This window comes from Lathamus discolor, chromosome 9 (genome assembly GCF_037157495.1).
Source record: "Lathamus discolor isolate bLatDis1 chromosome 9, bLatDis1.hap1, whole genome shotgun sequence".
In the NCBI taxonomy this organism is placed as follows: domain Eukaryota; kingdom Metazoa; phylum Chordata; class Aves; order Psittaciformes; family Psittacidae; genus Lathamus; species Lathamus discolor.
Window position 1 is genome coordinate 7,558,922 of NC_088892.1, and position 14,450 is coordinate 7,573,371.

General features: G+C 46.3%; 1 protein-coding gene across 7 annotated transcripts in view; it reads left to right on the forward strand.

Annotated features, from left to right (window-relative positions):
* LOC136019655 (ligand of Numb protein X 2-like) overlaps positions 1–14,450 on the forward strand; it is a 29,855-nt gene that overhangs the window by 14,849 nt on the left and 556 nt on the right. For 2 of the 7 annotated variants that reach the window (XM_065690075.1, XM_065690076.1), the window contains exons 3-10: positions 711–937; positions 2,331–2,527; positions 3,876–4,244; positions 6,531–6,713; positions 7,787–7,961; positions 8,136–8,346; positions 11,159–11,317; positions 12,175–14,304. In XM_065690075.1, the coding sequence (XP_065546147.1) occupies positions 711–937; positions 2,331–2,527; positions 3,876–4,244; positions 6,531–6,713; positions 7,787–7,961; positions 8,136–8,346; positions 11,159–11,317; positions 12,175–12,310 (1,657 nt within the window). In that variant the 3' untranslated portion in view covers positions 12,311–14,304. Of the gene's footprint in view, positions 1–710; positions 938–2,330; positions 2,528–3,875; positions 4,245–6,530; positions 6,714–7,786; positions 7,962–8,135; positions 8,347–11,158; positions 11,318–12,174; positions 14,305–14,450 lie in introns of those variants that run through there. The other 5 variants (XR_010614994.1, XR_010614995.1, XM_065690077.1 and 2 more) reach the window with 5 other exon arrangements.

Sequence of the window (14,450 nt, forward strand, 5' to 3'; positions counted from 1 at the left end):
TGGTTTTAATTTGAAAAGTGACTCTGGTTAACACCCAATACTACTCATGTCTCTGAAAGTGATGCTTTTGCATTCATCACCCTCCTCATCTGCCACCTTTTTTATATGTAAATACTCTTGATAAAGAGCTTGTTTTTGCTGAGCTACAACATAGCCAGACTGAGCACAGTTTTTTGAATGTAGAATTACTTCTTGGAATGGTTAGTGGGATTGTATCTCTAAATTGCTCCTGGTCAAGCAGAGCCATCACCTGGGTGGACGGGGAGGTGGAGTGCCATCTGAGAAAACAAGCTTTGCTGCTCTTGCATGTTACTGGTTTGTTAAAAACAAAGCCTAATTCAAGGCTGAGCTTGAAACTTGAGCCACTTCCTTTGCATAAAGATACAATTCATAGGCATCTTTAAAAGGTCAGAGCTAAGTATTTGCTTGCATTTTAACAGGTATTGCTTTCTTCAGTGAGTGTTTGCCAGGTAAATATTTAGTAGGGGAGACTCCCATTGCTATTACATTCTCCTTTTAAAAATAATTTGCTTAATAATTTTGGAAGTAGTAAAATACCAAACCCTCTCTGAAGCTGGTACAAGTGATACCAGCCTTGCAGCTGATGAGATCTTGAACATGCTTCTTTAAACCTTTGTCAGTCAGAGCTTACATGTGCAGGGTTGAACCTTGCAGGCAGAGACTCACTGTCACTGACAATCTCTCTCCAGGTGTCCTGGTTTCAAGAAATACAAATCTGAACTACAGCGGAAAAAGAATCCCATTTCCAAAGGGAAGGAAGATCCTCCTGCCAGGGTGGAGACAAACACGCCCAAGGAACCAGAGGTACCACCTGCAGGATCCTCACTTGTGGCAGAAAGCTCTGCAGCAGCTGTGGTGTCACTGGGGACTGTGGAGCCTGGGCTGGTTAATCCAGCTTTTGAGGAGACTGAAGAAGGTGAGAGTTTGATCACAGAAATGTAACGATATAATTACATTTTCTAATACAAAAATGAGGTAATTATCTCAGACAATTCAGATTTTAAAGTGTCCCCAGTGTTTTTAGAGAGCCTGAGTGCTACTCGGCCATTGCTAGCCATCAGAGTAATCTCTTTCCTCAGCTTGTCCTTGAGCAGAGGGGAGATGTACTCATGTGCATGAGGTGTGGCAGGATCTGCTCGCAAGCACAAAGCTGTCTGTACAAAAGAGTTCAGAGGATCTCTGTTAGACTGCAGTGAATACTGGCAGTGTTCTTTGCAGAAACAAAGGCAGTCCCTGTCAGTGTGAACACGGAGCACTTAAGGCACTTGCAGAAGCCAGATAATAATTAGGAAATGTTCCAGCTTCTTCTTAATCTTGTGAAGAAGGTTAAGTACACAGTCAGTGTCCTGGTGTGGTCAGTACCTCACTGATGGTGGGCAGCAAGTGGGGGTTTTAAAGCATAACTTAGTTTTGGGGGATTAATAGTTCTGAAAGCCTTGCAGATAAAAGTAACCATCTCCAGCAGAGAACTGCTTGTCTCAACCCCTCTTAGAAGGCAGCAGCATGGAAATCTCTGTGCCTTATCTCAAAGCTTGGTTTCCAAGTGTGCAGGTGCTGGAGCTGGCAACCTGTGCCAGAGTTAATACAGGGGTCAGTTGACTTCTCAGTTGGCTTTTTCCCCAAGTAAACCTGGGTCAGGTTTTGCATCTCCCATGTGACAATTGCCCTTCACCCTGACAGGCTTCATTAGTGTTGGGCCACTGATGTTCCAGTGCTGGTAGATTTAATATAACTTGCTAACAACAACTTTCATCTTCAAAGTGTCTGAGAAGCATTGCCTAACCTTCAGTATGCTGTGAAATAGGTAAACATCGCTCCTGTTTGACAGGGGGGATGGGAAAAGAGGAGGAAAGGAAATTAGAGGAGGGAAGTTGCAGTGAGCTGTCTGTGGTAAAGTCACTGCAGCGGCAGAGCAGTAATTACAGCCCAGTAGTCCCCTTTGCTAATGGGCATTGTGGAAACTGGCATTTGTCATGTGTATGCCTCTAGTAGGTCAGCTGTCACCACAGCAAAATAAATCTCTAAATAGTAAGTGAAACATATTGAATGCCCTTTAATAAAACTAAAGAATTAATAATGGAAGAGTTGAACTTCACTGTAAGCTAGGAGAAGGTGGTAAACATTCTAGAGAAGCTGTAAAGAAACAGGGGCCTTTTAAGCTTTGAATCTGATCTATTCTTTCCTGTCCTGGTAGCTGCTTTCCCTCCATCAGCTGCTTTGAACACAGCCTGCCAGTACAAATCTCATGGTGCTATGTGAAGGGAAATTCTGTTAATGTGGTGTTTTTCCTCTTCAATTTCCCCAATCAGACCTTCCTCAGAGAACTAGTCTTGTGGCTGAAACAACCACAGTCGAAATTCACCGAGAAGACCCAGAAGAAGAGCTGGGGATGAGGATAGTTGGGGGTAAGGACACCCCACTAGGGAACATCGTTGTTCAGGAAGTCCTGCGGGATTCTGTCATCGCTGCAGATGGAAGAATAGCACCTGGAGACCACATACTGGAGGTCTGTAAAACCCCACTGGTAGTCCCATTGCTTCTCTTGGCTTGAGATGAGTGCTGGAGGAGCAGAATTTCCTAGAAGAACAGGGTTATCTCTACAGCTGAGGTTTTTAGAGCACTGACAGACTTCTATGTCAGCAGCATTGTGTATCCACTGGGGGTGAGGAGTGGACTTTTGGGGACATACTCACGGTTACCTTGCATATGTGATAGCTTTCTGAAATCTAGAGCATTTTGGATAAACAAGGGTTCTATCTGATATGTTTCACCCAGCAGCACCATTTCCCTTCAGAGCACTCTGCTCTAGTTAGGAAGTATTGTAATTGCTTGCTCTGCTATGTTGCTTAAGCTGCATATTCTCAATGGGCAGGTCCAAAGTTTAAGACCTTACGATTTGAAGTACGCATCAGATATGTACTGTGAGTAATAAAGAGCACCAGCCTCGTATGGTGCTGACCCAGGGTCAGATTTAGTTTCCAGATTCATCATGCTGCATAGCAGTGGGCTAAGCAAGGGGACAGAAGCTTGTGTGCAGCAGCAAAGCCTACACACAGTGAGAACTGTTACCACCTCCTGGCTATGGCTATGGCTATGGCTGCCCAATCATTTGACAAGCCATAAAGACCTAATTACCCTCCTTGGCTGTGGACTTCAGTGAGGATGGGCAGCCCCACGTGCACAGGAGGCCGATACAATCTCTGGTTTCTTACAATCTATGATTTCTTACATAGACCAAGAGGAACTTCTTTTTTATCCATGTGAATTTCACATATCTAAGTCTTGTTTGGGCTGTAGGTAGGGCAGGTCCCCACACTTAGTAGCCCAGTTAGTATCCTGACAGAGGACTGCAGAGATTTCTCTGACAACAGACAAACCAAAAAGTAGCTTCTCAGAGTTACCTTGGTAAAAGCATGATTAAACTGATGATTCCAGAAAACTGTAGACTACGGACCACTCTTCAACTTAAAAGTGAGGCTGGGTAGTCTCCAATTGGAATCTTGCCTCCAAGTATGTATAGAAGGCTGGAAGTTAAGGGAAAGTAGTTCTGCATTGCCATGGGATGGTTGTAACGATTTAATGTTTCGCAGTTTCAGATTCAGTGGCTGAGTTGGCCTGTCTTGTCCCTCTCCTCAGCTATTCACCATCAGTTATGGTCTCATTTCATCTGCTTTCTTCTGCATCCTGTTTTAGACAGCTCTGCTCTGTAAGGTGCACCAGAAGCAGCTGCTTCAGTCGCAGCATTGCACAGGGAGTTGCGCATCCTGTCTCCAACTTTGTGATGTTCTGCACTGAGGACAGTGCCTAAATTATGTAGGTTCTGATTAGTGACTCTGGTTTGTTTGTCTTTCTAGGTGAATGGCGTCAACATCAGCAGCGTGACTCACTGCCAAGCTGTCTCCTTCCTGCGCCACCCAGGTCCTGTTCTCCACCTCATGGTCCTGCAGGAGAAGGGTTTTTCCAATAAGACTGCACAGCAGGATTCCTCTTCTACTACAAACCGGGAAGTGATCCACGTGACCTTGATAAAGAGAGACCGATCCGAACCCTTGGGAATCAAATTGATCCGGAAGACAGATGAGCCAGGGATTTTTATTCTAGATCTGTTAGAGGGAGGTTTGGCAGCCAAAAATGGCAAGTTGAGTCGGAATGACAGAGTCCTGTCAATAAATGGCCAGGATTTGAGGCAAGGAACACCTGAGGCTGCTGCACAAATAATCCAGGTAATTTATTACATGGTGAGGCTGTATGGCTAATGACTGCAGCTGCCTGCATTGATGGCAGGGCTCCTGTTCTGACCCAGGGGCTAACAGAAAGCATTAGAGCAAACTGCATTCCCTGAAATATCTCTTTGGGAAAGTGACTTCCCTGCGGATGTGTGGGAAGCACTGCTTCCAAACGAAGATAAACATGGAGAGTGGGAATCCATCGTGAGTCACCTCTGACTGTGAAGCCAGGCAGTTGCTTGTGGCACTGTAGTTCAGCCGAGGCAATGGGATCTCCTCTGTGGGGTGGTGTTTGGAGCTGCTCTTGCAGAGTGAGTATTTGTATGCGCTGTGTAGATGCATGCAGCAGAGACAGAATGCTTAGAACAGCTTCTCTTCAAACAGTCAAACTGAAGGTGGTGTGGGGAGGTGTGATAAGCTGGCAGCACAGAACAGAACCTTTCAGCTGATTTGAAGCCATCTCCCCATTGTGCCTGTATTTGGGAAGGGAGTCTTGCAATAAGGCACCCCAGGCTAAAAACCTTCTAAAATACTAAACGGGTAGAAGAGAGGTGGTCTTTCCACAGGAATGTGCTCCTGCTGCAGCATGCCAAGTGTTTTGGTGAAAGGAGTGGGCAGGGAATTTTGGTTAAGGATTAAGGGTTGCTACGTGTGCAGCAGATATCATGTAGATCAGTTTAAATTCTTTATCTCCCTAGGCAGTGACCTCCAGTTTCTGTTTTTATCTAAGGATCCTGACACAATACATCTCATCACATACTGTTTATATCCCGGAAAGGATCTGAGGTCAGCAGTGAGGGAGAGCCAGTCCTCTTCCTGGTAATCAGCAGAGGAGTGCAGCGATATAGGAGAAAAGAGCAGAGTTTTAGTACTGAGATCCTTTTTTATGTTATACATGTGATTTCATTCTATGGAATTTTGTTTTCATCCCCCAAGTGCTGCTGTAGTTCTTTTGTAATGTGCAGAGGTAACTCCCATATGAGGAATTCCTCCTTCATCCCACTGAAATCAGTAACCAGAGTCTCAGAACTGGCTTCAATGGGTTTGGGAGTTGAACTCCTTTTGGAGTGATATTTGTGTGAAACTTGTGACAGTCCTTCCACGACCATCTGTTCCTCTGAGGGCTGATTCAAATTCTTGGTTAAGTGTGATTTTGATTGCAAACCATTTGCAGAAGAGAGTCCTTCTTCCTCTCTTGTAAAGTACCATTCATAGCTGTATATATCTGCACAGCCATAAGTACTGTACGTAGTCTGGTACTCCTGGTTGAAGGGGAGGGCAAATCCCCATCTTAGGATGTGATGTTTACAGTATATGTTATGACGACATGGATGTGTGCCAACTTCTCAGGAAAAGATTTACTCTTATCTGAAGTGATTTTGGAGGCAAGAGACTTTCAAGTTCTGTTTCAGAAAACAGAACCCTACTAGTTTTCAGAGGAAGAAAACACAAACAGTTGATGTGGTTCCTTTTCCAAAGCCAGGGGATTCACTGCTGCCAGGATGCTGTGGCACCAGGGAAACAAGGTCCTGTGTCAAGAAGGGAAAGTGGCAACTGGCTTCTCCCATCCATTGCAGGAAACGCCCCAAGCAAGCACACACACCTTACCCCAGTGGAGCCCTTCACAAAGAGGTTTTGTCTGATTATCTGAAAGAACAACCCAAATGAGAAGAGCAGTAACAATAGCAACTGCTTTCCCTGCAGTTCAGCCAAGGCCAGACATGCAGCTGGTTAAGTGTTTAACTGGCAGCAATCTTAGACAAAAGGTCACGTTTTCAGGTACTCTGGGAAAAAAAATGGGTGGGAGATGTGGAACAATGGCTGTGGTACATAAACTGGGAGGGAAAGAGCTTTAACGAGGTTCTTTGTAATAAAAGCATCCAGTACTCGCATTGTGGTCATCCATCGTGGGTCCAGTCAGCGTCCTGGCTTTGCTCATTCTGCATTACACCACAATGTGCTGGTTTGGTTATTTGTACTCAAGTGGAGGAATTACTCATTCCTTTCCACTTTCTCTTGGTTGGCATTCGTAGGGGAGGGAGGCACGAGCAAAGCCTCTGCTTCTGCTCCTTCTGACTAACATCTGCTAATGCCTTTCTTCTTTTCACCACAGGATTCTGTGCCTCGTCACAGAAAACATCACATCACATAGCCCCCTTTCAGACCCTCCATAGAAACCGTTGCCAACCCTCCTCTCTCCCAAGAACCTGACAGGAGCCATCCCTGATTTCTAATGTATTTGTCATCCTAGTTTATTCACCCTCTCTTTGTTTCTCCTGGCAGACCACTGAGTCAAGAGTGAACTTTGTGATCCTGAGGCAGCCAGGCATCCAGCTGCCAGAGCAGGTAGAAGATGGCAGCACATCAAACAGCAGCAGCAGCAGCAGCAGCAATGGGGGAAGCCCCGTGCACCATCGGAGGCGAGTAGACCAGAATCACTATAGACGGAAATCCACCTACCAGAAGGTGAGGTTTGTAAGTAACAGCAAAAGCACTGGTCATTCTTGGTCTGACAGATCTATTAGGTTTGCTCTGTGATGGCCATTTATCATGTAAGACTGATCAGTAGCTCCAGTTCTTCTTCAGCTATTGAAAAGCAGCAGGTTTGTGGCTTTTGGTACTGGAGAACTGTGTATTTGTCAGCTACTAGAAAACAGGGTCAAAATTTCTTCTAATGTCTCTAATGTCAATGCAGAACTGGTGTTTAATCCTTTCTTGTCTGGGAAGGCAACAGGAATTTACCATCCACGAGAGGCTTGGGACTTGCTTCACAACATCCATCCCGTACACAACATTCAGGGTGTTGCATGATGACACTGAATGATGCTTCTGGTTTGGAGCTTCACAGTACAGAAGTAGAAACTACACAAATTACACTAGTGCTTCTGTAACCTCAGTGTTATGGCTCCATCCCTTACTAAAAGGGATGGCATATTAAAAGAAACAGTATGAGCAAGAGGAGATTCGTCAGTCTGTGGTACCAAGAGAGATTTGCTCTACATTTACAACTTCCATTTGAGTGAGGAAACTGGCTTATAACTGCTTAGACTTCTGTGTTTAAATATGTCTGAGTTTAGTAAGTAGCTGTTATAAATGGCTGGAATGTGGCTCTTTGAGAGCCTACAACATCACGTACATCCTGCTTGTACAGCACATGCTAACGTGTTGCTTTCACGGCAACCTAAACATTTAGTAGTAGTCATAGAGAGGTTGATTGCTTGAGGATGAATGGCCTCGAAATGAGTTCATAGCTTGTTCTTCAGTGCAAAATTGTTCTCCTCAGAGTGAACATCTCTACTGCAAATGAATGTGGGATCATCAGGAGAGCAGTGCCTCGGTTGTGGTGGTGTCACTTTGGAAACACAGGGTAGCATTTCCACCCAGAGCAAGTACATGAGAAGCTGGCTTTGCAATCCAGCAGCACTGCTGGAATGTTCTGAATTAAAGACACACAATGGTCTGTTATTTTCTTCCAGATCTGGGCTTCTCATGTTAATTGTTTTAATGAAGCTGCATTTTGTACGGTCATTGCTTTGTAGGATTTACCTCAGGGATACGCAAGTCATGAAAAGACAGTTGCAATAAAGAAGGAACCAAAGGAATCTTTAGGAATAACAATTGGAGGTGGAAGGGATAACAAAAACAAGCTCCCTATATATGTAACGAGTGTGCAGCCCATTGGGTGCCTCTTCAGGGATGGCAGAATCAAGCGAGGTAAGGAGGTTCCTGGACCCTTTATCCTTTGGGAACTGGTTTGTTTGGATTTTTTCAGTAAAGGTTGGACTTGGACACTAAAGTGAGGCTAGGCACAGGATTCCACGTAAGCCTTGAGGGAGAAATGGGCTTCACAACAAAAGTTCTGTAATAATCCTATCATTTAATCAACAGGAGATGTACTTCTGAGCATAAATGGCATTGATTTGACTCATCTCAACTACTATGAAGCTGTCTCAGCACTGAAATCTAATGCAGCTTCCCACTCAGTGGTACTGAAAGCCTTGGAAATCATTCCACTGAATGCACCAGAGCCCTCTCTGGACATCAAGGAGCAAGGATTCAGCTGGTCTCCCCTCTGGATCATGTGGCTTGGGTTGCCTAGGTACGTGGGTTTGGTGACTGTACAGAGATCTGTTCAGCCGCAAAGCTAACTTTCACCCAAACACTAGAAACTAATTGCTTTGTTGGTTGTCTTGGAAGCATTGCTGGTGTTCTCATTGAGCTCTAAGGCAGCGGAAAGCTTTCTTTGTTAATGAGATCACTGTATAATGGATGCTTAAGAAACTTCTGCTGCCTTTCATGGTGTGACACATCATTCCCTCACTTCTGTTGGGCAGTAATTGTACTTCAGAAGTTCCTGAAAACCCTTTTTTTCCTACAAGAACACACAAAACATGAGAAGATTTTGGCATCTGTGGCACTGAGTTGATGTATAGTCAATGTAGATACAGCTCCTGCTAAAATATCATTAACCAGAATTGCTCTGTGGCTCTTTCTTGATCACACAACAGAAGCCAGCAGATACCTGTGCTAGTTTATAGTTTCTAATGTGATCATCTCCATTAGGGCAGGTATTCTTTCAGTCTCATTCTTTCTGGCTATCATAATTGTGTCATCTTTAGCATGAAGTAGAAATGATTCTGCATAGGTGAGTTTTCCTGCTGCTAAGCTTTGGACCACAGACTGAGCACAGATTTGACTAGCAATATGGAAAGTTCCAGACGCAGGGCTGGGGCTTTGAAAGCTTGGATTTCTGTCTCCTTCCTGAGAGGTGAACCTCTGGTTTGCTCACTGCTGCAGTTTCATTAACACACATTCAGCTGTGAGGGGTAGAGCCTGTGTCATTCCAGCTGACGGGAGGAGGATCGTGGAGATGCACGTGCAGCAGTAAAGCCAAACCCTCCTGTGGGATGCCAGGATTATTTACAGCTTTGTTTCTGGAGGCACCTGAAAGAAGAAACACTAACAAAGCCTCTCTTACGTGACTCTCGTGTTACTTAGCAGCCTGCAAATGCTAAACAAAACAGCCCAAGGAAGGTCGATTTGTCTCGAGTGTAACTTGGCTTTAACTCAGTACCCTCCTACCAGGCTCTCTCAGGGAAGCAGCCTGTCTGTTCTGTGAAGGCTTGGTACAAACAGCCCTGAGCTGCACTGGGGCAGCTCAAACCAGAGTGTGAACCCTCAGACACTGTCTGGTGTTTGATCAGTGATCACTGCCTTCATGTCAAGAGTATAGTGACATTACGTGCCATTTAATACACTGCTTGAAACACCTTTACTGCTGGTATTAATGCTGCCCCCCTTCATTTGGCACTAGAAAGGGACAGGGTGTAGTAGTTATTTTCCATCTAACTTCAGGCAACTGGTACTGAACCAAGTGGCTGGTATCTTTCTTGCATTTTCTTGTCTTGTAATGAACCTGTGGGTAGCTCTGCTGTCCTCGTAACTTACTCCTTCCCCATTCTTTGCTATGAATTGGTCGTCGTGAGTGTTGCAAGTTAATTGTATGCTACTGCTTATTGCTGCCGAATGCTTGTCATCGTCACTGTGTATGTCACAGAAGACAGCACAGGAACTTTGATTTCTTCACAGTATTACATTAAATCAATACCAGCTACTGGTAGTATAACAAGATCTCAAAGTGCTGGTTTGGAAGGGAGGGGTTGTCCCAGTTCATTGCACACCAAGTCCTACAGATGCTAGAAATACCAAGTTTACAGATGGGCTTCCCCTTTCTCTTTAAAAGCATTGACTCTTGGAAGTGGTAACTGTGCACAGTGTGGCTGAGACTGTGTCTAATGGCTTTAGTTATGTTCTGTGCTGACACAGCACTTACCACTCTTCATCTGTGGGCTATATGTGCACTACCTGCTACACACATCTCTCATAACTGTGTTGTTACACTTGTGTAAGAAGAAGAAAACCATGGAGGCATCAGTAAGGTAGAGCTGGGTCTTGCAGTGTTCCTGTGTGAAGAGCTCCCACAAGAGTAAATTACAGTTTGAAAGCAGATAATTGGATCTTTCTCCTACTGAGAAGTAACCGAGGCGGCTTTGAAATCTGAAACTCATCTGCAAACAGCTCAGGCAAAGCCCCGAGGCCAAAACGTTTATTAGGAGAAGTTCAGCTGCTGGAACACCTCTGTGGGGTGCACAGCAGCAGTTTCACACAGCGGCAGCTCCTGGGTGCCAGAACACAACCTGACTGGGTGCCAGAGAACACGGGATGCTTGCCCAGGCTCCTGCCACACCTTTCCAGACGCCTCACAAGGGCTCTGCGTGTCTTTGTGCTACAGACTCGAGGACCAAGTGCTGTTGGCACTTACATAGCGCGTTCTCCAGTGTAGCCCCAGTGCTGCAGCAGCCCCAGGCTTGCTGAGAACATTCCTCAGTGGCTGGGGTTCAGGAAGCGGCCTGTGAGGTGTCCAATGCCTTAACTGAACACTGCTGGGTGAGACCCCGCAGGGGAGACCTCCCATATCCTGGTGTGGTAGTTAGCAGAAGGAAAGCTACCATACCTCACCTTTGCTTTCCAGCAGCAATGCATAGCTGCTGTGTGCCTTCACAGATGGAATACAGAATTGCATGGGTATAACTGCTGCACATGATTCATTTGGTTTTGTCTCTACTGCTGTGCATGTTCGTCAGTAGAATTCATCAGTCTTTCAGGTCACAAACCCCTTCAGAGGATGGTAATTTTCTGTTAAGCCAGCACTGACAATACTGAGAGAGGATTTCCAAAGGACTGGCATCCTCAGATTTGAAACTTGCCCCTGCAAAGGGGTTGCCTTAAATCCTTAGAACAATAAAATGGCCATGAGGCTGTAACATAGCTGTGCTTTCCACAAGGGAAAACCTACATTTGTGGCCAGGCAGTTTTCCTTGACACACGCTCGTGCCTGTCTTTCTTTGCAGCTACCTTCACTGCTGTCAAGATATCGTCCTTAGCAAGGGTAACCTGGAGAGCTGGGGCTTCAGCATCGTCGGGGGCTTTGAGGAAAGCAAAGGAAACAAACCTTTCTTCATCAAAACCATAGTGCCTGGGACGCCTGCCTTCCGAGACAGGAAGCTCAAGTACGTATGTCTGCATGAGAGACACTGCTGCTTAGGTCAGTGTCTTACTGAGGGGCTAAAGGTTGATGACTTGTGACTCTTAAGACACTCACCTGTGCAGTTAATGCTGTTACCAGCATTGTACCAGAGTCCTAGTACGTATTAATGACTGTTTTGGTTCCTTTATAAAGGTGCAACAAAAAGGAATTAACAGCTATATTTTAAAAGGCTGGAAAGGTTTTAACTGAGTAGTTGGGTAAAAGTAGAAAGGGGATATTTGAGACAAGTGCAGCACTATAAAAACAGAAGCAGGGCTGCTGTCATGCAGGGGATGCGGTGCAGGGAGCTGGGCTTTGCTCACCTGAAAATGGTGTTCAAGACCAGAGCAGGGTCAGATCCTTGCTGGGAGGACTGAGGGCAGCTGGGCTCCTGTGCTGTCCCCACCGGACACCAGGCAGGCAGTGGGCTGCCTTCAGCCCCTCGCATCAGCACAGCTGACCAGTACTACTGCTTGGTGCACCCCAGAGGTGGGCAGAGCAAGCAGGACGCCAAAATCTCTGTGTACAGAGCTAGAGCCTCGTGAGCACTTCACCTGAGCGACTGTACTCGTAGCTGTAGGAGTGACCTTGGCTGTGGGTGTGTTTATCAGCACTAATTTGTTTTCTCTAACTTCTTCCTCTGCTGAGCAGGGATGGACACTGCTGGCCCTCAAGTAGCAGCAGTGTCCTTTTCGCTCACCCTCTGACTCAGAAGTGACAAGTTGCTCCCACAAGGAGCTGATGATCTTGGCTGAGGGTGGGCTCAATGACCCTGGTGGTCCTTGGGCACAGTGTTAGCAATAATTAAGTCCTGACAAGCATTTTCCTGTCTCTCACTAGATGTGGCGATGAAATCGTGGCAGTAAATGGGGTGCCTGCGATTGGAATGAGCAACTCCGAACTCATCCCCATGCTGAAGGAGCAAAGGAACAAAGTCACACTCACTGTGGTGTCCTGGCCAGGCAGCCTCGTGTGAAAGCTCAGCCACCCCGCACCACAGTTCCAGGTATCAGCTGCCGTCACACAAAGCTAAGCAGACACCCCGGGGAATGCTGAACTCTTGCTATTGCCATGGAAGACTTTTCAGCTTCCTTTTTGCAGGAAACATTTCTTCACTGTGCTGAGGTTATCTACAACTCTGGCTGTTGGATTCGAAGCCAAGGCTAATCTGAACTGTTGTAGCTCTTTAGGATTGGTGCAGAGGCAGCTCATTTTCCAGCATTTCTCTACAAATCACTTCTGAGGCGTTTTCCTCAGTTTTAGAGCTCTGCTTCCCATTTACTATTTTGGACAGGTTTAGACAGGCACCACTGTCCCATTTCCCTGCTAGTTTAGTTCTGCTGCCTGATCCTACTGCCATTCTTGAACATAGTCATTTTATACATGTTTTTAAAGCCACTACTAAAGCTACGGGCATGGGGACCGAACTGAGCAGTTCCTGCAGCCCCCAGCCTTGATGTTTTTAGGTTACAGAAACCCAATGAATGTGTTTGTACGTTAAAAACCCAATGGTAACGCATAGCTGAGGAGCTGCTAGGTCAGTGTGGTGGAGCTGTCTGAAGGTCCCATTGCCAGGCAGCTGCTGTGAATGCTGATGGTGAATCCATCCTCCAGGCCAGTGTGCCTGGGGTGGCTGCAGGCCCATCCAGAATTCAGGCATGGAAGCCAAGGCAGGTTGGTTTGACCTTCACCCCCTGCCACATTCCTACCTGCAGACTCCAATGAAGCAATTCCCTCCTTCTTTAGAAGGCTGTTAATCACAAGTGACAGATCCTTCTCAGACCAGGTTGCACTGAGACATCTCCCCTCTCACACAGTTCCTGCTGTGACTTTCACGGGGCCAGCTCAGCCCGTAAGAATCAAAAGAGCTTTTCCCTCCCCTGTAAAAATGCTACCTAGGATGAATGTGTAATTCCTTGTAGTAAACTGACTGCAGGGAAGTGCCTGTCATTGTCTAAAGCAGGGCTTTTCTTAGGGCTGGCTACTGTGTAATTAGCAATTACTACAGAGTGGAACTGTTCCTCACTAGGTGACTGAGTTGTTTACACACAGGGTGACTTCACTTCCTTCAGCTCTTAGCTCAAGGCAGCGTATAGCAGCCCCTGTTATCAGAGCCCATTAGACAGAAATAGCTCAGGATCCAGTCCTCAGAGCATCCCCCGCACACAGCGTGGCCTCTTTGCTTGATAAATACCTCTGCAGCCTGACAGCAGCAGCATTGCTGGGCTCTGCAGCCTTTTGTGCCTGTTACTCTACTGAATGCTGACAGCAAAACAATTCCAAACTCGGAAAGGTGCCTGTGGAAAACCAACCCTCAACCCTCACCTGACGCAGAGGCGATCCTGAAGTGATTTTTGTCTCTTTCCAATCACCGTGCAGAGCCTGTGCCTGGCATGGAACACTAAACATTGATGTAGATTCCTTCTGCGTAACACCAAACCTCACCTGTATGAAGCGCAGGAGGAGGAAGCCGTGCAGCAGTCAGGCAGTGTGAGGGAGGAGGATGCTGCAGAAGGCAGCACGGTTTTGACTCTTTGCTCCATCTCGTTTCAAGATGCCTTCAACATCACCAAACCATCCTGGTAATTGAAGTGTTGTCTCCAGAATCAGTTCATTGTGAATAGATGTTGAATTTGTTTTGATGCCTTTATAAATTATTGTAGTATTACTGAACAACATGTGCGATGGGTGGTTTCTTAACCTTTCTTTCCAGTGTACCACTACTGCCCCCAGACCAGGTCACTCAACAACAGCCATGCCAAGAGCCTGACCTTGGGAGGCAGTAAACTGTGCCATTGTCCTCTGCTTCTCCCAGGGAAGGAGCTGGACTCTCCTGAACTACACTGGGACTGAACAAAAGCACATCCCAGCTCTCCTGCTCCTGGCCGCAGCCCTTTAGTGCCTCCAGGGCCCAGCATTGACTGGCATGAAAAGCAAACCCAGGGGGGAAATAAAGCTCTATTTAACAAGGCTCAGCTCCTGATTCAGCGTGCTGGGGTGGCTGCTGCTCCCTGTGTCCTGTCACACCAACAGCAGTGCAGGATTCCAGGTACCAGATGTACCAAAACTCCCCCCCATCATCTCCCCAGTTCCTCCTCCCACCCAAATCCTCTCTG